We start from the raw sequence: 26,025 nt of genomic DNA, 5'->3' as shown, positions 1-26,025 counted from the left end.
GAGGAAGTGCTACATTAAACCCACTTAGAAAGATTTTGGCTGTCATTGTGAAAGAGTAACGTGGTATGGTAGCCTTGTTAGTCCACTTTTAAAGTAATAGAAACAAAACACCAAAAAAAGAAAAGAAGATAGTACCTTTTTATTGGACTAATTTAATATGATTTTTGATTACCTTTCAAAGGCAATACCTGAAAAAGAGGAATCTCCACCTAATAAGGTGAATTGTACTCGCACAGGAGATAAATATATCAAAAGGCATAATAATGCTACTAATATATCAGGTTGAGGCATTGAAGACATTGGAAGTCTGAGGCACTGAAGATTCAGAATAGCTGTAAGCAAATATTTTTTAGAAGCTATTTATATGGTAAATTTCTAAACTTAGATCATACATTTCCCAATAGTTTAAGGCAAGTTACATTTTATTTGGATTTAGCTCACTCTTTTTTAAAACTAGCTCAAGGAGCATTATACTCAGGTACATTAGGTATTTTCCTGTCCCTGAAGGGCTTACTGTCAGCATAGCTATCGCTACCATTCAGCATTTTTAGTTGGCATTACTTATGTCAGCGAAGGCCTATGGGAAATTATATCAATCTGACTCTGACATGTGAATGCAGATAGACCCTGAGGGCAGGGAAACTGTTTTAAGTAGCCCTGATTGAATCATGACTAGCTAAAATGTGTTAATGTCTGATTAAGAGGGTGCTTAGGACAATGAGTCCAGGTGCACAGATCAAGAAGATAGGCTGCTTGAATGGGACAAAGAAGCCAGAGACTAATCCCATCTCCATGCCTGCAAGTATCACACCCTCCTTTATCAATTAAATTAACCATTGTTTCAAACAGTTTACAAATTCTAAACAGAAAGATACTGGGACATACAATAATTTCTATATTCAGAATAAGATTCCAAGGTATAAAAGCCTCCTCTCTGCTCTATCAATCTATCTATCTATCTCTTGGCTTGGCACGCTGGTTCTCTCTTGTTTCTCTTGAGCTCTCTCTTTCTCTATCTCTCTGTCTATCCTTCTCTTTATCTATGGAACACGAAACATCACCCCATCCCCCTTTCTCTCTCTCTGCCTTTCCCTGGAACTTCACGCTTCCTTCTGGACTCTGTAAGGCAGGGAAACTGCTTTGCTCTCTCATTAATTGTAATGCTTAATTGTTGTAATGCTTCAGAATATTGCTTTTCAGTAAGACTATTTCTATAATATATTCTTTATGCAATCACCTCTGGCTGTGCCTCTTTGATTCTACTTCCTGGTGAGTCTTCAGTGAGGGAACTGAACCTGAGACCGGGCGTTTGTCAGGGCGCCTCTCACTTAACCCCTACCACCATTTATTGTGGGGGCAACTAGCGAACCTGACACTTACAATCTTAGGAGGCCATTTGGTAGAGTGCGCTAGAATCTTGGCTTAACGTATTGTATAGTGGTTGGCAACATTTTGACCTCTGATGCAGGCAATTGTCGAAGCACAGACCTTGTCAGGACTTGTAATAAAACATAGAAACATGATGGCAGATAAAGGCCAAATGGCCCATCTATTATTTATTTATTTTAAAAATTTCTATACCATTTAAAACTAAACATTTTACATAATTTACATACATAATTTTATAAAAACATGATAAAACAGACACGCAATCATCAGAAAACATATCTACAAACTAATACCATAGCTTATATAATGAGAATTATGAATAATTCATAAACTGTGCAGAGAGGAGAATTATTGGCTAAAAAAGGCATCTGCAGGTAATTGCGTCTTGAGTAATTTTCTGAATATGCCCTTTTCACTATAGTTTCATATGTGGCCTAGAAGGGAGTTCCATATTTTAACTCCTGACAGCATAAAGTCATCTAGTCTGCCCATCTGAAGTAACCATTATCTCTTTCTCTCTCCGAGAGATCCCACATGCCTATCCCAGGCCCTTTTGAATTCAGACACAGTCTCTGTCTCCATCACCTCTTCCATGCATCTACCACCCTTTTTGTAAAAAAGTATTTCCTTAGATTACTCTGGAGCCTATCACTTCTTAACTTCATCCTATGCTGTCTCATAGCAGAATTTCCTTTCAAATGAAAGATACTCGACTCAGGCGCATTAACATTATGTATGTATTTAAATGTCTCTATCATATCTCCCCCCTCCCACCTTTCCTCCAAAGTATACAGATTGAGATCTTTAAATCTGTCCCCATATGCCCTTCCCTTCCCTGGTCTGACATCTCCCCTCCCCTGGTCTGATCTGGCATCAAATGTCTCCTTCCCCTTTCAAGTTTCAAGTTTATTAGGTTTTTATATATCGCCTATCAAGGTTATCTAAGTGGTTTTACAATCAGGTACTCGAGTGGGCTCACAATCTATCTAACATACCTGGGGCTATGGAGGACTGAGTGACTTGCCCCTTTCCTGGTCTGGCATCCCTCCCTTTCCTTACCCTTGTCTGGCATCTCCCGTCCCTTTCTTTTCTCTGGTCTGGTCTGTAAGTCTATGCTAACTCCTAGCTACTGTGTTGATTTTTTTTTTTTTTTAACTCAGTTGCCACCTGATGACATCCATCAAGCTGCATTTATTTAGTTTGTGGCAGTGAACAAAAGGGCTGTGCAACCCATTATGGCATAGAGGTTCCAGGTAGGTACTTTAATTCCCCCTTTTCCCTACACTTCCTGCCCTGCTCACAGATATTTGAACTGACTGAGAGAGACACTGTGACAATTGAGGTCCTAGTTCCCAATCTGTCACCTGTAAACCTAGAGCAACAGAGTCATTCAAAAACAGAAAGTTTTCCACACACACAGTTCAAAGCGAAGAAACCAGGACAGTGCCCTGTAGTTAAAGAGAGAGGAATGACCTCAAACAACCAGAGAGGGAGACAGAGAGCACCAAAGCCTGCTCCTTGCTCAGGCAGGTTTGGGTGGGGCTCACAGTGACTTAAACCTAATTCACACACACTAGAGAAGGCAGTGGAGGAAGAGCTTCTTTGGAAGGCTCTCCAGGCCAAGCAAAGGCAGAAGGAAGAATCCATGGAGTGGCAAGAGGAAGACTAGCTAAGCCTAGCAGAGCCCTGCCACATGGAGGAAGCCATGGAGGTTCCCACACTAGAAATGGAGGTACTGGAATCTATGGAAGTGCATTTAACCATGCCCTGCCAGTGATTGCTTGTTTATTTGAATAACCCATGTTTTTGAAAGGGTTTGTTTTGTGTAGTACAAGTAAAGCTCATGAGCTTGTGCTCCAGAAGAAACTAACTGTGAGGCAAGGCTGGGAAGACCTCACCACACCTGAACTGTTGGGGACTGTTTCAGTGGTTTTACTTTTCTTTGGTGCTGTAACTGCCAGCACTGGACACAATGGGAAGTTTAGAATTGTTTGAGGGAGTTCACTGAATATCTCAGGTTGGGATTTTTCATGTGGGTTGTTTTTTGAGAAGCAAGGCTTTATAGTGAATTCAGCAATTCTTCCCCAGTGAGCTCTTTGGAACTGGAATCTGCCAGATACAGTCAAGGCAGAGCCTGTGAACTTTATTGTGCTGAAGGTTTTGTGAATTTTGGCTTATGCTCCTTGCTTTCAGTGTACAGTAGTGAGGAGAAATAAAGAGAAAGGGCCCGGTGAAGAAGACAGGACTACAACTGTTAAGCCCAGGTGTCCTATTAGGGCGTGGCATGAGGCTCAGTGGAATGTATAAAAACTGTTTAATAAAGATATTTCTTCTTTTGGATTCTGAGAATACCCTGCAATATAGGGGTTTGTTTTGTTCCTTTTTTCTTTGGTTTTGCACCCGTTAAAAGGACAGTGTTATTTGGAGCTATGATCAAAAGGGGTCATTGACTTGTAGATTCTAGGCAGTTGCCTGAGTGCATATTTTCCCTGCTTGAGTTTAAAATAAAGACAAGAGTCTTCTTTTCTGCAAAGATCAGCCTGGTGTGAATTTGTGCAGAGGGAAGTACTCTGAGTTTAAGTGAACACTTGCTCTTCACTGACCACCTTGCAGGGCTTCATCCTTTTTGGGGAGCAAGCCAGGATAGTCAAGGCCACCCTCAGGGACACACAGTAAGTTGCTTGTCCATGTCCTGGTGGATGACAACACATAATTCTTGAATATACATCCCTCACTTCTCTGTAAGAAGTCACATGGCTGCAGAACTGTTATAACTATAGAAATGCGTGAATATTAGATGTTCAATTTAAGAAATGTTCAGTTTAAGAAAACAGTGGAAAAAGTTTCACAACCCAGATGCTCCCACAAGTTTCAAGTTTATTTAAAATTTGATTGATTGCCTAATCATATATTCAAGGCGATGTACATTTTTTTTTTTTTTTTAACTACAAACGCGATGATGTCATTATGTTTCGTCTTTCACAATTGGCCAACCTGCTAGTAAGGGATTTAAATCCGTCGCCATATTTCAGGCAAATAGACACAGCATTTGCTGTGCAGGTGCGGATCACTGTGATTTTGGCAAAATTTCTATAAAGAGTAAGGATTTAACTTTTTATTAAATGAGCTACTATTTATTCTCAACACGGCACTTTTATAAAAGTATTATTTGTATGTTTTTGAATTTGAAGAAGTTTATTAGTTAGTACATTTTAGGAGTATAGGGCTAGAATGCCGCCGCCATTTTGTTAGCGTTATTTATGTTCCCAAATTCAAAATTTCTGTTTTCCAATTTGGTACGCTACATTTAAAGTATTGAGTTATTATAATTTTTGCTACGTTGTGATTCAATAATGCCAGTTGAGAGCACGACGCCTTTTTATTAACTTCTAGAAAGCGGTGCGGTAGCAATATATCTCACTCATGAGCTAATATGAAAAAAAAAATTTTCAGGTCACTGGTGCTTGCATTTCTTTTTCATCAATTCTTTTTCATCAATTCCTTTTTCTATTAATTGGTTTGTAAGTTATGAGGCTCATACACGTATGGCATATGAATTTGTATTTTGTTAGGTTTTTCATTAAATAATTTAAAGTGCCTAATATGGAATCAATTTAAGATTTTAATTCATAAAAATTACAGATTCAATACACTTAAATACAATTAATTTAAAAATTCAACTTAAAAGGTTTATTGATCCAATGTATTTTTATTATTAGGGAATTATAAGGTTATATCACTAATTCATCAATTTTTCTTTTCAGTATATTTAAGTGGGTTGGGACTTAAGTTTATCATATCCTATTTAATTTTAGAAAGTTTATCAATTAGGAATTAATAGGTTTGCTAAGATTTTTACTTTTTTAAAATATTGATCAATTTTTTATGTTTTAGGATATGGTGCAATATTACAAGGAAGCATAGCCCCTGACGAAACAAAACGTGAAACGGTTGGGCAGCCGTCTGGCATAAAAGATAAGCACTTTCCTATTTAAGCACCTTATGCACGTTAAGCACCTTATATTTATTGAAAATTGATATTATTAACATTGAAATAAATTTGCACAGCGCAAGTTACTTTACCAGAGACCGATGATGAAAACACCACCCCAGTAAGAGCACGAAAAATCAATAGAGTAGTGTCTTGAGTATTTGAGGTCTGGTAATTCAATGCAACTTGATTTAAATTTGTTCTCAGATTTATATTAGAATAGTGCAATAAACCAAGAATACAATGAGAAGTCCAAGGTCACAATTCTAAAAACAATTTATGACAGTAAACAGAGAAACAAAAATTCATATGGCAAATACATGACTTACAAGACAGGACCAGTACGGGAAATGGGATGGAAATATAATAATCGAAGGCAACGTTACTTCATCAGCATTAAAAAAAAAAAATAACCTCCTAAAGTGCACAAAAACAAACTTTTTTGTTTGCCTCAGTTGCCAGTATTTTGAGCATAGATAAGTATCTAACCATTAAGATTATACTGCTTAAAAAAAGTCCTATCTTTGGTTGAGTATGTCAGTACTGGTACTGAAATATCACCCGGCACCTGCATACACTTCTGGCCCAGCAGTGAATATCTTGTTTTCATTTAGTTGGCAGAGATCAGTGTTTAACAAAATGCTGACTACAACAGGCTCAATATTAACCCAAAAGTTACCAAATATGTGTGAAATGTTCCTATCTTAGTTTATCTTGGTCAAACATTTTAGAGTACAATACACTCCACTGAATAAGACTTTTATATCAAGGACAAACATCTGTTTGTATCACTTCATATACAGTATATTTTCCCAATTTATCATTAGGAATATGTACACGTGTCACTTTCCCATATCTCTTTAACGTTAACCAGGTCTCTGATAGATGTAGCCTTCAGGTAGTGTTTCATTTCAATATTTGGAAGTGGTTTTTGCATCCTGCTGCTCTGGTGAATCGCTTTGGCAATTGCTCTGTTTTTAGATTACTGTTTACTGTTGTTCATACTTAAGCCTTTGAGGGGATTTAGAACGACTCCTGATGAAGACACATTATTTATGTGTTGAAACACTATCTGTGTTGAGCTGAGCTGTAAACTGTCTTATGTGACTCTCCAAAGAATGAACTTAATGCACTTCTTCGAGGGAGTAAACAGGCATAAGACAAGGGTGACCCGGCTGACATTGTATATCTGGATTTTCAGTAGGCGTTGGACAAAGTTCCGCATGAATGACTACTTCAAAAAATTGTGAGCCATGGAATCGAGGGTGAAATACTCACGTGGATTAAAAACTGGCTGGCGGATAGGAAACAGAGAGTGGGGGTAAATGGACGGGAAAAGCATCACCAGTGGAGTGCTGCAGGGTTCGGTGCTTGGACCCATGCTCTTCAACATATTTATAAATGACCTGGAAATTATTACAAGTGAGGTAATTAAATTTGCAGACGATATGAAGTTATTCAGAGTAGTGAAGATATGGGAGGATTGCGAGGACCTGCAATGTGACATAAACACACTCAAGAAATGGGCCACGACATGGAAAATGAGGTTCAACGTGGATAAGTGTAAGGTGATGCATGTCAGTAACAAAAATCTTATACACGAATACAGGATGTCCGTTGCAGTACTTGTAGAGACCCCCCAGGAAAGAGACTTGGGATTACTGGTTGACAAGTCAATGAAGCCGTCCGCGCAATGTGTGGTGGCGGCGAAAAGGACGAACAGAACGCTAGGAATGATTAAGAAGGGGATCATGAACAATTTGGAGAAGGTTATCATGCCGCTGTACTGGGCCATGGTACGCCCTCACCTGGAATACTGTGTCCAGCACTGGTCACCGTACATGAAGAAGGACACAGTTCTACTCGAAAGGGTCCAGAGAAGAGTGACTAAAATGGTTAAGGGGCTGGAGGAATTGCCGTACAGTGAGAGATTAGAGAAACTGGGCCTCTTCTCCCTTGAAAAGGGAAGACTGAGAGGGGACATGATCGAAACATTCAAGATAATGAAGGGAATAGACTTAGTAGATAAAGACAGGTTGTTCACCCTCTCCAAGGTAGAGAGAATAAGAGGGCACTCTCTGAAGTTAAAAGGGGATAGATTCCGTACAAACATAGGGAAGTTCTTCTTCACCCAGAGAGTGGTAGAAAACTGGAACGCTCTTCCGGAGTCAGTCAAAGGGGAAAACATCTTCTAGGGATTCAAGACAAAGTTAGACAAGTTCCTGCTGAACCAGAAAGTACGCAGGTAGGGTTAGTCTCAGGGCGCTGGTATTTGATCAGAGGGCCGCCGCTTGAGCGGACTGCTGGGCATGATGGACCATTGGTCTGACCCAGCAGTAGCAATTCTTATGTTCTTAGCTCAATGCTGGCGTTAAGGTCTAGCGCACAACACAATGTAGTGTGCGCTATTCTGCGCGTTAAAGCCCTAGCGCACCTTAGTAAAAGGAGCCCTAAAAGTGCCGAATGAGCTACTATCATCATAGGTTCTGTATAAAAAACCTCCACTAAACATCATTCTTTAATACTTTCATATTTATGCTTCAAAGCAAAATAAAGAAAAATCCGAGTTTGCAGTAAAAGGCAAACACCAAAAACAAGAAAGAAACTGCAGATGGGAATGTACAAGGACAGGAATCTTTATTTTTAAAAACCATATAAATTTGTAATCCTTTAAAAATGGCTCTCATATACAGAATACGGAAGGAGTGTTTCTCCGATACATTGGACATCTCGGACCCCTGAGGAAGGAGTGTTTTTCCAAAACATGGACCATGTAGGGTCCGTATTCCATTTATATGAGAGCCATTTTTAAAGGATTACAAATTTATATGGTTTTTTAATAAAGATTCCCGTCCTTGTACATTCCCATCTATACTTATGCTTCAAAACATTATTTATTGAGGATATATAAGACATGAATCATCAATAGCAAAACATCTCAAAAATGAGGATAGCAATCCAGTGGTGACAGGTGTGTGTGCAACAGAAAGTGGTTACTTATAATGCAGTTATACAAAACTCTCACGATAGCAAGGAAACCACTTACCTCAGAAAGTCTGTTCTGTAAGGCAGGCAGTTGACTAACATTCCATTCTATATCTTTGAACAAGGACTTTAGAGTTTTCTGGCGAGATGTGGACTGAAGTTTGAGTATTTAAATTTTTCCCCTGAGGTAGCGCTCAATTTGACGAAACAGGTGGACTCTTGTCGGGAAGATACAGAATGGACTGTTGGTCAACTGCTTGCCTTACAGGACAGACTTTCTGAGATAAGTGGGACCTTCTAGTTTTACTAAAGACTTGTTTTGGTTGTAAAGACATCCCCCTTGTCTTTCCTTGTTGTTTTTTACTTTCCAAAAGAAAATGGGGAGTGTGTGGCGCAGTGGTTAAAGCTACAGCCTCAGCACCCTGGGGTTGTAGGTTAAACCCACGCTGCTCCTTGTGACCCTAGGCAAGTCACTTAATCCCCCCCCCCCATTGCCCCAGGCACATTAGATAGATTGTGAGCCCACCGGGACAGAGAGAAAAATGTTTGAGTACCTGAATAAATTTATGGAAACCGTTCTGAGCTCCCTTTGGAGAACGGTATAGAAAATAAAATAAATAAAATGACAGAAGACAACTACTTTAAAACAGAAAATCTTTTATTTCCTTTGTTTAAAAAGCAAGATACACAGGAACTACAAAAAGGATCATTCAAGGGTTTTTTTTAAAAAAAAATTCTTTGTATTTTTGTTAAAAAAAACTCCCTCCCTTTCTTTTACATATTTAATTCAAATTTGCTTTCAGTGGTCTAGGACCAAATCAAGATTTTGTAGCTGTGTTTTGCTTAGCTAGTGATTTTTTTTTTCAGGAGGCTCTCAGAGCTCACACAATGCACTTAGCTAAAAAAAAAAAAAAAAAGAAATTAAACATACCAGTGGAGAACCTTTGCTCATAATTATTTCAGCTCTCATGCTTTCTTTCTGTGCCTTCAGAACACTTATAGGTAAATCCAAATCCATCCCCCTCCCCATCCATGTATTTATGCTTCCCCCAGTACTGGAAAAAGCTGCTTAAGAACATTGTTGTCCTTCATTAGATTGTGCACAAATTAGGTTTACGAAGGATACAAAAATTTAAATTAAAAAATTGTGCTTTTTAAAAACAAAGTTACAATCAGCTACCGTCCTGTGTTTGGAGAGCACAACTCTCTGTGGGAGATTTAGCTTAATATAATTATTATATTCTATTACTGAGTGTTCAAGCAGCACCCTCTCCCCATTTATTTTTGTTCATTAATATACAAATAAAAAGCTTCAGACCCAGTCATTACATATGCCAATAAGAATAATACAATTTTTATTTAAAATTTGGCTGGTTCTAAAACAAACTACCACTGTAACGTCTCCACCCCTTTCCCTAGTCCCACCCTCTCAGCCACTCAAGAGAAAAATGCATGAGGGCAGGTTTTGTAATGAAAGCCTTCAGAAAGCTGAGTTGTCTTTGGTGTAAATGTGACTGCAGACAGTTAAAAGTTGCTCTCTTGAAGTTAAGACACTGTGATTTAATAAGGCTTTTGTTTAGGCTGAATGAGGAACTTTAGCTGGGTTGCTGATATCAATACTTTGGTAAGTTTCACCCCAATGGTTCCTCAGTACTTTTTCCCGCTCCCTTCTCCCTCTCTGCCCGTTTATAGACTTATGACCTCCTTCGTCTCCCTTCCAAGTTTCGGAAGCTGGCAGGTCGCAGCTTCATTTCAGCAGACTCGACGGAGTATTCATGACCCTTCCAATGGAACCAGTTAATACCCTGCAAGGGACAGAAGAAGAGATGTCAGTGCAAGAACTCCAAACAATCCAAATATAAGGCTAAAGTAGCTTAGAAATTATCCGCTCCCCCTATATACTGAAAGGAGCCTTATTCTAATCTAATCTAATCTAAACCTTAAGTTTATATACTGCATCATCTCCATGAGAATGGAGCTCGACACGGTTTACAAGAACTTAAAATAGTGGGTAGAGAAGAAGAAAAAGGATTACATGAACTTATGTGTAGAAGGGGGGAGAGAAAGGGGGGAAGGATAGAGCTACAATTTGCTGAAAAGCCAGGTTTTCAGTTTTTTGCGGAATAACTGAAGGGAGCTCAGGTTCTGCAGCGGGGTGGTGAGGTCGTTCCAAAGACCTGTGATTTTGAAGAGAAGGGATTTTCCCAGTTTGCCTGAATAGTGGATGCCGCGTGGAGAGGGGAAGGCTAGTTTAAGCCTTTGGACAGTTCTGGAGGAGTCGGGACTGGAGGAGTTGAAAGACAGTGGGATAAGAGGAGGCAGGATTCCGTGAATGATCTTGAAAGCCAGGCAGGAACATTTGAAATGGATTCTGGAGATTATTGGGAGCCAATGAAGTTTGGCAAGGAGTGGGGAGGCATGGTCAGACTTGCGTTTTGAGAAGATCAGTTTGGCTGCAGTATTCTGGATTAGCTGGAGTCTTAGAATACTTTTTTTTGATAGATTTAAGTAGATAGCGTTGCAGTAATCTAGTTTGGTGAGGATGATGGATTGGACAAGGATGGCAAAGTGTTGTTGGCTGAAGTAGGATCTAGCTTTCCTCAGCATGTGAAGGCTGAAAAAGCATGATTTTGCCAAGGAGTTGAGGTGATCATTGAGGGAGAGAGAGGAATCGATAGTGATACCAAGGACCTTGAATGAGAACTCGAGCTGTAGTGTATCGCCTGTGGGTAGTGTGAAAAGTGTGGGCAGGTGTTCGAATTTTGGGCCGAGCCAGAGTAGTTTTGTTTTAGATTCGTTTAGTTTCATCTGTACCGAGAGGGACCAGGCACGGAGTCTCATTATGCAAGCTGTAATGTTTTCGTGGAGGTTGGTGAGGTTCTGGTCAGTCTCAAGGAGGACAAGGATATCATCTGCATAAATGTAGATTGTTTCCAGGGGGGATAGTTGAAAGAGTTTCAGGGAGGACATGTAGATGTTAAAGAGAATAGGGGAAAGGGGTGATCCTTGAGGGACACCACAAGATGGAGTCCAAGGAGTGGACATGGTGCCATTTGTGTTGACGGTGTAGGAACGGGAGCGTAAGAAGTTTGAGAACCACATTAGGATGGTGGAGTCGATTCCAATCTGGGAAAGTTGGTAAAGTAGTATGTCGTGATGGACGACATCAAAAGCAGCGGAAAGATCGAATTGTAGTAGGACAGCGAATTTGTTACGTGAGTGTAGTTGTTGTACCTTTGAAATTAGGGAAACTAGGAGGGATTCAGTGCTAAAGCAGGGTCTGAAGCCATGTTGGTAGGGGTGAAGAATGGAGAATCTCTCGAGATAGGAGGAGAGCTGGGTAGCAACTATGGTTTCTAGAAGTTACAAATAAATGACAACAAATACTGGGAATTTGTGAAGTTATATAGTAAAGTGAAATCACGAGTGGGAAGGAATGATTAAATAGGGAACGTTTGCTGAAGCTTTTAAACATTGCAACTTGTAAATAAGAGGACACACCTTAAAACTAATGATCAGAATGTTGAACAGACATCTCTCATGCATATTTATTGTGGATATTGTGAAAATCCAACTGGCTTGGTATGAGAAGTACTGGCATACCTTATCTACATTACATTTTTAAATTTACATATGTTATTTCTCTTCAGGTATAGCCCACCCTAAAAGTAAGTCCAAAATTCACATTAGTTATAACCTAAGCAATTTTCAAAGGGAAGTTCTCACATGCTTTTAGGCACGTCTGTTTCAAACATTTAGTCATGGAATTATGGTGGAGATGCTGCACGAAATGAACTGACACTGGGAAAGTTCCAGAACAAGTATTATTATACCAGGTATGTGAAAAAAAGACAAAGGTGGAATGATGGCATCAAGATGGCCATACTTTTGTGGTTAGGAGTAGAGAATGACATGGGGGACAAACTTTTCCCCATCCCCATGAGAATCAATTTTCCCATCCCGTCCCTGTGAGTTCTTTTCCTGTTCCTCCCCCATTCCTGCAAGCTCCATCCTCACCTTCATAAGCCTCAAATACTTTAAAAATCATGTGTTTGAGGCTTGTGCGGTTAAGGCAGAACTTACAGGAATGGGACAGGGACAGCGACAAAACTCATGGGAACGGGATGGGGAAATTGATTTCCTGCAGGGACGGGGACAAATTTGTCCCTGTGTCATTCCCAAGTTAGGAGCAGAGTCATTTTAAGATATTTAGATTCTCTGTATTATTATCTCATTCAATCGACTTTAGGAGGAAACTGGCTACAGCTCACCTGACTGTGTCTTTTGTCACCATATCTTCCCATCAAGTTGACTCTATGGCAGTTCTTGTACCAGAAGGCTCCCTTATAAGACAGGGCACAGTTGGTGATGGCAGAATCATGGTCCTTATCATAGGTGGAGAAAGGACGTCCAGTGTGGTAGGTCATGGAGTCACCTACAAAGGAGAAGATTAAAAAGAATCTTCAAGAACACATTGATAAATGCTTATGAACTCCAGAAGGAAGTTCTATTTAGCATGATGCAAATACAAAGTGAGCATTAACAACACATTTGAGAGACTGAGATCATACGCCACATAACCTGGCTTACTGTTCATTATTGTCATAGAATGTGCAAAATTAAACCATTTGGAGATATTGACCCCAAGAGAAGAAACCAGTCAGAGCAGAATTTTGGTGGCTTAAACAGGAAAAATAGCCATTACAGGGCAACTCAATATAAAAGTTTAAGGGAAGGTGGTTACTAAGCTGTGGTATAACAAGACATTTTACTGCACTTTAATTATCATGGAGGGTCACTAACTTGCAGTAACTCAGTACCACAGGTGAATGACTCCCACAGTAGATAACTAACACAACTTGCAATTAACCTTGCAAGCTTAATTATTATTCTCTTCAGGAGTATCTGGCCACTACTAATGCTCAGCCTGAAGCTCTTGGAATTGATACACCTGGGTGAGGAAGTGCAAATTGAAATGGGTATTTTATTTATTTATTTTTTTTGTTAATCTTTATTCATAAGTGTAACATATAACACAGTCATTTATACTTTAACATCACTTAATATATCACCAAATTCTAACTTGCATCAAATATTCCCCCTCCCATATACCCAACAGTTATTCATAAGCAAAAGAAATCATAAAATATTCCCACCCTGGACATGTATGAACAAAAGGGAAAAATTAATATTTATTCTATGCAGTAATTTCAATCTTTACAGTATCTTGTTAATATCTAATAGATGCTGGCACTGTCATCTTGAAGCTGGGACATTAAATCATTTGTTATTCTATTGTCCATTAATACTTGCTTTTTAGAAATCAATAGGGGGTCAAATAAATAATTTGTTAGATAATCCGGTAGCATTATCCTATGACACTGTATTGTTTGGCGTGTCAATGAGTGCAAAATGCCAATTATCGTCTAATAACAATAAGCTTCTACTCATTATGACCAGGGTTGCCATACAACAGATTACAAATAATTGGAAAAATTTAGATAGGCTGAATTATAGCTTTTGGTGGAACTCTTTGTGTCACATATTCAAAATGGAAAGGATAATTGCCATGCAGCAGAGAAATTTTAAGAAATTTCAGGTTATTTGGGAGCCATTAACAAGATACTGTGAAATGGGTGTTTTAGAAACGGATCTGCCAATGTAATGTCTTTTCTAAAATATAAGCTGCAGTGAACATATGTGCACCAGTTATGTGGGGCAGCAGCAATTATTTTATGATTGTGAGCATCTGAAACATCATTGGAGGCAAAGAGGCAACATTGGGGGTGGGATGTGGAAACACTGACAGCTGGATGCTATAATCTATTTGCTGTTATCAGTGCTTTAATAGCTCAAAAACAGATACTCAAAAAATTTACAGCTTTTTCAATTGAACCATCAATAGGGGAAAAAATGGAACGTCATTAGCATAAAGGCAGAATTAAACGTCAAGGCAGGATAAAACTTTGCAAAAAGGCCAAATATTGAAAAATAGATATTGAAAAGAATTGCTGAGAGTGTTGAGTCTTAGGGAACTACAGACTTCAGGCTCATCCAGTCTGAATAATTATTGTCTATCTGTACTTGGAAATTTCTTTGGGAAATTAATAAAGAGAACTATTTTAAAACATTTCCCCCTAATCCCCAGCACTCTCAGACAATCAATCAATATCCCATGATGAACTGTGTCAAACACAGCTGAGGTATCTAATGTTATCATTAAGTAGAATGTTTTACTCATATGTGAACAGTTATTTAGAATATCCTGCAATTGTGCCAGAACCACTTTTTCCAATATCTATATATATAAAATCGGAGGTATGTATGTGTGTGTGTATGTGCCGCGATCACGCAAAAACGGCTTGACCGATTTGAACGAAACTTGGTATGCAGATCCCTCACTACCTGGGATGATATGTTCTGGGGGTCTCGTGGCCCACCTGCACACGTGGGCGGAGCTACAAACAGAAAATCAGATTTCACCCATTCATGTCAATGGAAAAAATGTAAAGAGCTGCCATTCTCACTGTAATTCAAAAACGGCTTGACCGATTTGACCGAAACTTGGTATGCAGATCCCTCACTACCTGGGGTGATATGTTCTGGGGGTCTCGCGGCCCACCTGCACACGTGGGCGGAGCTATAAACAGAAAATCAGATTTCACCCATTCATGTCAATGGAAAAAATGTAAAGAGCTGCCATTCTCACTGTAATTCAAAAACGGCTTGACCGATTTGAACGAAACTTGGTATGCAGATCTCTCACTACCTGGGGTGATATGTTCTGGGGGTCTCGCGGCCCACCTGCACACGTGGGCGGAGCTACAAACAGAAAATCAGATTTCACCCATTCATGTCAATGGAAAAAATGTAAAAAGCTGCCATTCTCACAGTAATTCAAAAACGGCTTGACCGATTTGAACGAAACTTGGTATGCAGATCTCTCACTACCTGGGGTGATATGTTCTGGGGGTCTCGCGGCCCACCTGCACATGTGGGAGGAGCTACAAACAGAAAATCAGATTTCACCCATTCATGTCAATGGAAAAAATGTAAAAAGCTGCCATTCTCACAGTAATTCAAAAACGGCTTGACCGATTTGAACGAAACTTGGTATGTAGATCTCTCACTACCTGTGGTGATATGTTTTGGGGGTCTCACGGCCCACAACTCTATGTTGCTTGCTCAAGGGTGGGTTCACCCAAGAATTTATATGTTCTTGCTCCTGGAGGTGAAACTAAAAATGTTGTTTATAATCAAGTTTTGCGTTAGTTGTATTGTATTCATTTTGTCAAATATTTCACATTATAATTTGAATATATGTGTGTGTGTGTATGTATGTATGTTCCAGCATAACTCTTCAATGCATTGACAGATTTCAACCAAACTTGACATACACATTACTTACTATCTGAGGACAAACACTGCGGGGGTGGGAAGGGGGGGATATGTAAAAATGATTTAAAATGACAGATTTTAGTATCTACCCCATAGTGTTTTCGGGCTCACAGATGAATATTCAGCATAACTCTGAAACGCATGGAGAGATTTCAACCAAACTTGGTACACATATGATTTACTATCTGGGGAAAAATATTGTGCAGGTGGGACGGGGTAAAATACTGTGGGGGTAGGAAGGGGGTGATATGTTAAAATTATCAAAAGCGACAGATATTAATGTCCAACCCATAGTTTTCGGGCTTGCAGAGATAAATACCAACACTCCCGATGCCGTTTAAGTCTAAGTTCAGCCCCATAGAGAGGGACATTCCTTTGGGACATGTGGAGGGTAGGGGGTTGGGACATGGGGGTGGGGCATATGGGACATGTGGGGGGGGGTAACGTGGGGGGTGGGACATGTGGGACATAGGGGGGTGGGACATGTAGGGGGTTGGACATTTTGGGATAAATAAATATCCGGGCAACGCCGGGTAATCAGCTAGTTTTAGATAAAAGCTTAAGACTGGAAATTGGCCGATAGTTTCCAGGATTGTTCACATCAAGATTATTACCTTTCAATAAAGTAAGGATTGCTGCTGTTTTCAATTTGGTACGGTTGCATCTATGAGTGGTTTATTAATCAGGCTAGTGATCCCTTCTATTAAATCAGATTTTTAAAACTTTAATACGGCTGGTGAACAGTCATCCAGGACTTAAATTCAAACCATTCACTGTATTTTCAAGTTATTTAATATCCGTAGTCACAGAATCATTCCAACATGTGTTAGGATCTATCAAATCCGTTTTGGAGCTTGGAATATTCTCAAAAGTTACTTTCAGGTACACTGGGTACTTCCCAGTTCCCAGAGGGCTTACAATATAAGGGATAAACAGAATATAGAAATAAAACAAAACATAAAGGAAACAAGGTGATACTTTTTAATTAGACTAACTAAATGCATTTTTTATTAGCATTCAGATCAGAAATATGCAAATGTTGACAAATATCAGTATATACAGGAAGACGGAAGAGGTGGGTAAGGTGAGAAAAAGGGAGGTTTGGGTGGAAGAGAGACAGAGAGATATGGATGGATGATAAGGAGGTGACAACAATATAATTTTATGGTTTCTAATGTGATAGAAAACCAAGATCCTTGTTAAGTCCTGTCTGGTGGGTGTCAAAAATATTTTATCATTTTCTGCCTCTTTTACAAAGCCGCGCGGCAATGGCCCCGAAGTCCTTTAAATCTCTATGGGCTTCGGGGCCATTAGTGCAGCACAGCTGCTAGTGCAGCTTTGTAAAAGAGGCCATTTGATTTCAAAGGTCTTACACTCCTGGTTTGTCTTAAAATTTCCTTTTAATACTCTCACCATAAAATCATTGATGCAGTGTCCTGGTTTTCTGAAGTGTTGCCCAACAGAGGTGATATCCTGGTTGGCATTGCAGTGTTTTATATGATATCTGTGGAGATTGATCCTAGTCTTTAGCATATGGCCTGTTTCTCCAATGTACGTAGCACCCTTCTGTACACTTTTTTGCACTGAATGATATATACCACATTAGAAGACAAGCATGTATAGCATTCCCTCGTGCTGAATGTTTTTCCCATGTGAATGACTGTGGGGTCCAGTGAAATGTGTTGGCATAATAGATATTCAAGGGTAGATTTTCAGCCAGCAGTCGTCAGCATTTTTTGGGGCCACTAAAGGCTTTATGCCTGGATATTAAATGCTGGGTCAAATCAGGGTCTGGCATTGAATATCAGGGCATACGTGGCCACTTAAAACTTACGTGGTTAAGTGCAATATTCAGTACTTAACTGCATAAGGTAAACCACATAAAGATAGGACTGTATTTTGTGGTTACCTTTTGTGGTTAAGTACTGAATATCAGCACTTAATGCATAAGTGCTGACTCTGCTCCCACACCACCTACAAAATAGCTGGTTTTGGTTCTAACGGGGCTTAGTCAGGGTACTATCTGGTTACGTGCCACTCAATATGCCTAATTAACCCTCAGCAAGTGATTTAAATAGCCAGGAGCCATTTCAGCTCATTTCAATCCCTTTGAAGTTTGTACTTGACTTAAGTGGATTGCCCAGAATCACAAGGAGCAGAGGCACAATTTGAATCAGGATTATCTGGTTGTCAGTGCAGTGCTTTAACCGCTAGGTTACTCTTCCACTCCACTTTTTAAAGCTGCCTTGCTCTTGGATAGTGCTTGGAATCAGCAGATGAGCTTTTTTCTTGCCTAGTTCTGAATAAACTATCAGGAGGAAATTAGCACTCTAACCACTAGGCTACTTCTTCACTCCCCTTTAAAATAGCATGCACAGAGATAGTCCACAGCTGTTTTATAATTGTTTAAAGATGCCTGTGGCTTTTTGAAAGCTATCTGCTTTATAGGCCACCTATGGATATGTTTTAGAGTTTAGGCTAGCCCATGTCGGCCCTGCACTGGAAAGGAAAAATTCTGCAAATCAAAAATCAAAAAAATATTGGCAAGAGCCAAACTATAGTCTTGTTAAGTTCTTACACAGAGCTTGAGGAAATGAGGCTGCAATGGCAGGCCCTTTCAGCTTCACCCAGGTGTAGAACCAGGTGTAGCATCAACCATGTTGTTTAAAACCCAGACCATCTGGGAAGGCTGTGAAAGGGAGTCTACCTTTTTGTCTGCTCTAGGATCCAGAGAGGGATAATTTATGAAAGTGATGAGGCTGAGCAGTTGAAAGTTTTCAGCGATTCTCTTCTTGAAAACTAAGGACCCTGTTTTGGTTTTTTTCTATACAAGCACAGTCTAAAACTTAGGTTTGCGACCATTAGAAATTGCACCTGAAGTTTAAGTGGCAGACTCCAAAGTGGGGGCATGCTGTGCCCAGATCAAAGACAGCAAGTCTCTAGTGGGCTCAGATCTGAATGATATGAGAATTTGTGTTTTGAGAGTGATTATTGTAGGAAATGAAGGTGCTACATGACACATCTAAAATGTATCTTTTGGTGAACGTCTCCATTTTGTCTGCTCCCTGATTTAGAGTATTTTTATTATGAGCCAGCTAGCTAGCTAGCACATGTTGTACAAACATGCTGTAATTAAATGCTTGTGGAAATGGATAATTGGGGAAAGTACAAGTCTAGTGTTTTGATCTCATCTAATGATGCACTGCGTAAAATAATTTGTAAGACTTTCTTTTCACTTAAGTAACAGGAGTTGGCAAATCTCATATAACAAATTCACACTTTGCTTCTACAGGCAGTCTCCAGGTTAAGAACAAGTTACATTTGTAAAGCTGTTCTTAAGTTGGATTTGTATGTAACTCAGAACTTGTAGATTTTAAGATTCTTGCTTCTTACCTCTGCTCCCAGCTGACAAAAGTGCCAACTGTCCCTACCAGTGTTCCCACTAAGGTACAGCATAAACAAATTTACACTATTCTTAATATGGACATGCATCATTCCTGAATCTGCTGCAGGAGAAGTGTAGGTTTGCCACTGGAAATACTTAAGTCAGGTGTCTGTAAGTCTGGGACTGCCTGTATATTTGAATTAATTCCTGTGTTGCTACAGCTCTACACTCCTTCCCACTCACTCTGAGGATCCCATTGTAACCTCTCTTTGCCAAACATCTAACATGGATGACTCGAAGAATGCTCTGAAGATTCAAGGAATTTAGTCTGGAAACACTGCTACAGAGTAATGCCTAAACATCCTCCCTCCTATGAAAAGACTCTTTCTTCACTGTGTTTCCAGCCTGTCAGTTTATAGAAACTAGTAATAGTTGAAAATAGAATTAGATAAAGAGCAATGCCCTGCTGGACCTTTCATCTCAGTGAATACTTCACAGGTTGACAAGACTCTTGATCATAATTTTCAAGGTGACCTATACAATTTTGAAGCACAAAGAACTCTTATATTTCAGAGTTCTTATACTTTCCACAACATTACGTTTGATCATGGCAAAGTAGTGGTCTTTGTAAGCATTGGAGCAGAATAGCTCATGGTCTTCTTAGTTTGGTTTTGAGTATGTAACATTGTTGTCCTTACCTGCTGTGCCATCGTATCCTTCCACCTTAAGCCTGTAGCGGCTCTTGGAATCACCAACAACAAAGGTATCATAGGTTGCATAGGCAGTATCGCTACCATCTGAAAGATCAACACGAAGCTCGTACTGGCCCTGGTTGGTAATCTTGTGAAGATTCTCCAAGCCTGACACATAGAGGAGAAGAAGGACATGTGTACTGTCAGATTTTTCCTCTTGGGATTACTTATTGGATCTTAAAACTCTTCAGATGACAATGAAATATAATTCTCTGTCAACAACATTTTATTTTCTGGTGAAACCTTCTGATAATGAATTAGAGAATATCTCTAAAGCAAGCCTAAATTGTTTTAATTGATGCTAAACGCCACGGTAATTGACCATGTCATTTAAAACCAATTAAAATTTAATTTTAAAAATGTAGGCACTTGGAAGCACCTACAAATGACGGTGTCCAACTTCTGTCCATAGAGGCCCCTACTGGAGCCTACATCTAAAGTAGGTGTGGCTTAAGCTGGAGGTGGACATAGACGTTGATAGGGGCATCTATGAATACAATTCTTATTGAAAGTAGACACCAGAAATTCTGGTACGTACATTCAAGGTGGCCACAATTCTCTAAACGGTGCTGTCACGTCATTAACACATGATTGGCACTGCTTTTCTAAATCAAATGTAAAGGAAAACTTAGCCTCAGCCAAATGCCCTGCAGAGTCCCCTGTTTCGTTCTCTTCATCAGGGGCAAAGTCAGGGGCACATCCCACTGCATATAAATATATCCTTGCTCTTCTCTCCGCCATTTAGTTGGATGCCCAACTTGGATTGGCGCCCAAATCTCAGCATCCAATTTTGGGCACCTTATATGGAATCCAAGGGATATAATCCCCTATTTAAGTGTGGAAAACTATAAAATTATTTATGGATTCTATATTGGGTACTGAGATGTAGGTATTGATTCAAATTGTGCACTAACTAAGGGCCAGATTCACCAACCTGCCCGATCAGGCCCGATCTGGGCAGGTCTGACGAATTCAGAAAAGAAAAATATGCAGATGGGGGTGATCGGATTGCTTTTCTGCAATCCCCAAGCATACGCAGACCATCTATAGATGGCCTCGCATGCCCGTCGCAGCCACGATCTTTTTGGTTTTTTTTTTACTTTTACCTTTTTTTTTTTGGTTTTAGTCCTGCGAGCCCTTGGTTTTAACCCGCTTTAAACCCGTGGGTTAAAACCACAGATTTGCAGGGCAGGGCAGGAGCAGGCAGGAGAGATGGGGAAGAGCAGGGCAGTGATCGAGACAGAGCAGGGCGGCATTCGGGGAGAGCAGGCAGGAGGCAGATCGGGGCAGAGCAGAGCTTCTATGGAGCTGGAGAGTCGGAAAGACATTTTCGACTGGTCTCCAGCAGTCGCTTCTTCAGCTGATTGGCCAGCCCAGTCGGTTTTAAATTTTTGGTTGATGAATCGCGTCACTGTCCAATTTGCTTGCGTTTCTCCTCATTTGCATGCACGGATTCAAAGCGGATCGCAGGAGAGGTAAGTGAATCAGGCCAGAGGGAAATTTGCTCATTAAGGGGTCGTAAACCAATCGGTACAGGATTGGTTTGCGTTGTGAATCTAGCCCTAAATTTCCTAATGAGCCAATTAGCACCAATAATTAAGTGCTAATTGGCACTACTGGCATCAATTTGGATTTACAGGCACATCTGGATATGTGTGATTCTATAACAATGTGTACCCAAATTGTGCCCAATCAAAAAGGGTGAATGTGTGTTGGAAGCGCCTGGGTGGATCAGGGACATTCCTCAAATTTGTATATACAGTGGTGCCTCACACAACGGACGCCTCGCACAGCGCACGCTGCGCACAACGAACTTTATGTCTTGATTCGTACAACGAACTTCGTTTCACACAACGAAGTCGCCCGAGCTGCATCCTTCCGCGCAGGCACTGCGCTTAACTGCCCTCTCTCCGCCTGGCTCCCTCTTGCCCCCCCGACTCCCCGACACGATCGGGGCAAAAAGGAGCCCAAGCCCTCTTGCCCCGCCGATTTCCCGACTCCCCGACACGATCGGGGCAAGAGGGAGCTCAAGCCCTCTTGCCCCCCCGACTCCCCGACACGATCGGGGCAAGAGGGAGCTCAAGCCCTCTTGCCCCCCCCCGACTCCCCGACACGATCGGGGCAAAAGGGAGCTCAAGCCCACTTGCCCCCCCCCGACTCCCCGACACGATCGGGGCAAAAGGGAGCCCAAGCCCTCTTGCCCCGCCGATTCCCCAACTCCCCGACAATATCGGGCCAGGAGGGAGCCCAAGTCCTCCTGGCCACGGCGACCCCCTAACCCCACCCTGCACTACATTACGGGCAGGAGGGATCCCAGGCCCTCCTGCCCTCGACGCAAACCCCCCCTCCCCCCAACGACCGCCCCCCCCAAGAACCTCCGACCGCCCCCACAGCCGACCCGCGACCCCCCTGGCTGACCCCCACGACACCCCCAACCCCCTTCCCCGTACCTTTCTGTAGTTGGCCGGACAGACGGGAGCCAAACCCGCCTGTCCGGCAGGCAGCCAACGACGGAATGAGGCCGGATTGGCCCATCCGTCCCAAAGCTCCGCCTACTGGTGGGGCCTAAGGCGCCTGGGCCAATCAGAATAGGCCCGGGAGCCTTAGGTCCCTCCTGGGGGCGGGGCCTGAGGCACATGGGCCCAACCCGACCATGTGCCTCAGGCCCTGCCCCCAGGAGGGACCTAAGGCTCCCGGGCCTATTCTGATTGGCCCAGGCGCCTTAGGCCCCACCAGTAGGCGGAGCTTTGGGACGGATGGGCCAATCCGGCCTCATTCCGTCGTTGGCTGCCTGCCGGACAGGCGGGTTTGGCTCCCGTCTGTCCGGCCAACTACAGAAAGGTACGGGGAAGGGGGTTGGGGGTGTCGTGGGGGTCGGCCAGGGGGGTCGCGGGTCGGCTGGGGGGGCGGTCGGAGGTTCTTGGGGGGGGCGGTCGTTGGGGGGAGGGGGGGTTTGCGTCGAGGGCAGGAGGGCCTGGGATCCCTCCTGCCCGTAATGTAGTGCAGGGTGGGGTTAGGGGGTCGCCGTGGCCAGGAGGACTTGGGCTCCCTCCTGGCCCGATATTGTCGGGGAGTTGGGGAATCGGCGGGGCAAGAGGGCTTGGGCTCCCTTTTGCCCCGATCGTGTCGGGGAGTCGGGGGGGGGCAAGAGGGCTTGAGCTCCCTTTTGCCCCGATCGTGTCGGGGAGTCGGGGGGGGGGCAAGAGGGCTTGAGCTCCCTCTTGCCCCGATCGTGTCGGGGAGTCGGGGGGGCAAGAGGGCTTGAGCTCCCTCTTGCCCCGATCGTGTTGGGGAGTCGGGAAATCGGCGGGGCAAGAGGGCTTGGGCTCCTTTTTGCCCCGATCGTGTCGGGGAGTCGGGGGGGGGGCAAGAGGGCTTGAGCTCCCTTTTGCCCCGATCGTGTCGGGGAGTCGGGGGGGCAAGAGGACTTGAGCTCCCTCTTGCCCCGATCGTGTCGGGGGTGCCAGGGACCACACGGAGTCACCCACCGTACCACCCGATTCGGGTAAGCGCAGGTATCGGTGGGTGGCTTATTTGCGGGGGGGTTCCTTATTTTACATTTTTTTCTAAAAAGGGGGGGCTGTCTTATTTGATGGCCCTGCCTTATCATCGGGGAAACACGGTAGAAAAAAAAAAAAAAATGAACAGTTAAGTCCCAGTTATTGCCGCTGAGACTCTGCCCTCTCTCACTGTAAAATTAGACTCTACTTAGTCTGTCTTTAAATTTAAAAAATGTGTGTTGTTTTAAAAAACAATTATGTTTTTAGATGTATCTAAATAAAAATAATAACCAAAAATTTATCTTTTTTTATGTCATCTTAGCATATTTTATGCTACAGAACGAATTATTTTTTTTAACATGTATTGTTATGGGAAAACGCGTTTCACATAACGAACTTTTCGCATAACAAACTTGCTCCTGGAACGAATTAAGTTCGTTGTGTGAGGCACCACTGTAGTGTTGTAGAATGCTGATGATGAATGCCCAAGTTGGATGAAAGGAATTACACCTGGTTTCAGCAGGCAAACATCCTGGCACCAACTTTGTTCATCCAAACACTCTATAATGGGTATGCAAGTTCGAGTGTTCATTATGGAATAAGATTGAGTGTAAGTTTGAGAGTATATTAGATTCACATAATTAATCGAAGTGTTTTAGAGTTATTTCTATGAGAGTAATTGAGTTTTCACTTTTATTTTTATTCTTTTTCAGTGCCGCCTTCCTGGCAACGCTAACGCGAAACTCGAGTCGAAGGGAGGCCTACTGATTTCATACACACGGGGGGTTTAGGGGTTTATATTGAAATTTGATACAAGTGCAGGAGATCATAGTAATACCGCCTTCTCACCACAAACCCAAGATAAGTGGTTCATTGAATATATTTCTGTGAATACAACACTTAGAGCTAGATTCATGAACCTGCCCGATCGGGACCGATCCGTGCCCGATACAGGCAGGTCAGATGAATTCTCCAAACTAAAATATGCAGATGGGGGCGATCGGAGGAACGCCTCCATCTTCCTGCCCGGATCGCTCTATAGCGATCCCAGCGCATACATAGACCATCTGTATGCGCTGGACTTTGGGCCGGCAGCAATTTTTTTAAAAAAAATGATCTGAAGCCTGCCTTTCCTTTTAAGATTTGAGCTTTCAAGAAATTGGAGCATGGGAAACCATGGTGGGGGGCATTGTAGCATTTCTTTCCCTAATCTGGGCGGCAGAGGCACATAAACGGCTAACGCTGTCCCGGATTGTTCCCCTCCGCTGCAAAACATAGGCACGCGTTAAGATGGAACGCACTGACGCCGCTCTCCCTCTGCATTGCATCCAAGCTCCAGTGACTTGCTGTTTGTACACTGCAGATTTGCATAGGCTACTCTTCGCCAGCATATTTTCTCCCCGCTTCTTTCATAAGGATGCACTACTCTTTAAAAACATCCTCAAAGCAGAAGACATGGAGAAAAAACAGTAAATGAAAGCCCAGAGAGAGGATTAAAACAAGTTGCCATGCTGAAGGGCAAGAATAGAGCAGTGGGAGAGTAGGGGCTGCAGGCAGGAGATCAGGGCAGTGGGAGATCGGGGCTGACAGGGCAGAGAGCAGGGTGGCAGAAGGCAGGGCAGTCGGAAAGGGCTTTAGCGACTTGTCCTCAGCAGTCGCTTGTTTGTGATTGGCTAGCACAGTCAGTGTTGCAGGGTTTTGGTTAGTGAATCGCATCCCTGCCTACTTTGCATGCCGTTCCCCTCATTTGCATGTGTGGATCAGTGGCTGGTCAGCAGAAAGGTAAGTGAATAGGGCCGGAGGGAAATCGGGTCGCTAAGGGGTCACAAACCGATCGGTTTGCTTTGTGAAACTAGCCCTTAAAGTTATTTGCACAATGTTTTTGAAGGCGGGATAAGGGACATTTAAAGTGCTATGATGGACTCTATGTGCAACCAGTGCTTGTACTTTTATTAGTACTTTAAAGCACTTATCGGTTGGTGAACTGAGCACTTTATTAGCACTTGTTGCACTTTATATATACAGTGGTACCTTGGATTACGAGCATAACCCATTCCAGGAGCATGCTCGTAATCCAAAATGCTCGTTTATCAAAGCGAGTTTCCCCATAGGAAATAAGGAAACTCGCTTTGATGCATTCCCCCCCCCGAGAACCGGCATTGCTCCCCTCGAAGGCCCCCCTGTGATCAGGCACCCTCCCTGCGATCCGGCACCCCCCCTGCCACGATCTGACCCCCCCGCCACGATTGGGCACCCCCCACCACGATCCGACCCCCCCAACATGATTGGGCACCCCCCGACATGATCCAACATCCCCCCCAACACAATTGGGCACCCCCCCCGCCGCTTCTTACCCTCATCTGGGCACTCTTGAAAATCGGCCTTCTCCTCTGCTGGGCCCTGAGCATCTGAGCATGCTCAAGGCCTGCGAGTTCACGTTCACGTTCAGAACGTGAACTCGCAGGCCCTGCAGAGGAAAAGGCCGATTTTCAAGAGTGCCCAGATGAGGGTAAGAAGTGGCAGGGGGTGCTCAATTGTGTCAGGGGGGGTCGGATCGTGGCGGGGGGGGTGCCCAATCGTGTCGGGGGGGGGTCGGATCGTGGCGGGGGGGTGCCAAATTGTGGC

At 42.5% G+C, this 26,025-nt stretch overlaps 1 protein-coding gene across 5 annotated transcripts in view; it reads right to left on the bottom strand.

Annotated features, from left to right (window-relative positions):
* Positions 1-9,002: 9,002 nt before the first annotated feature.
* TNC (tenascin C) overlaps positions 9,003-26,025 on the bottom strand; it is a 267,005-nt gene continuing 249,982 nt past the window's right edge. For all 5 annotated transcript variants that reach the window (XM_033960452.1, XM_033960454.1, XM_033960453.1 and 2 more), the window contains 3 exons: positions 19,847-20,008; positions 12,637-12,800; positions 9,003-10,170 (listed from right to left, as the gene is read on the bottom strand). In XM_033960452.1, the coding sequence (XP_033816343.1) occupies positions 10,060-10,170; positions 12,637-12,800; positions 19,847-20,008 (437 nt within the window). In that variant the 3' untranslated portion in view covers positions 9,003-10,059. The remainder of the gene's footprint in view (positions 10,171-12,636; positions 12,801-19,846; positions 20,009-26,025) is intronic.

This window comes from Geotrypetes seraphini, chromosome 10 (genome assembly GCF_902459505.1).
Source record: "Geotrypetes seraphini chromosome 10, aGeoSer1.1, whole genome shotgun sequence".
NCBI classification, from domain to species: Eukaryota; Metazoa; Chordata; class Amphibia; order Gymnophiona; family Dermophiidae; genus Geotrypetes; species Geotrypetes seraphini.
Note: the sequence above shows the minus strand (reverse complement) of the source record. Positions and strands in the feature narration are given on the sequence as shown.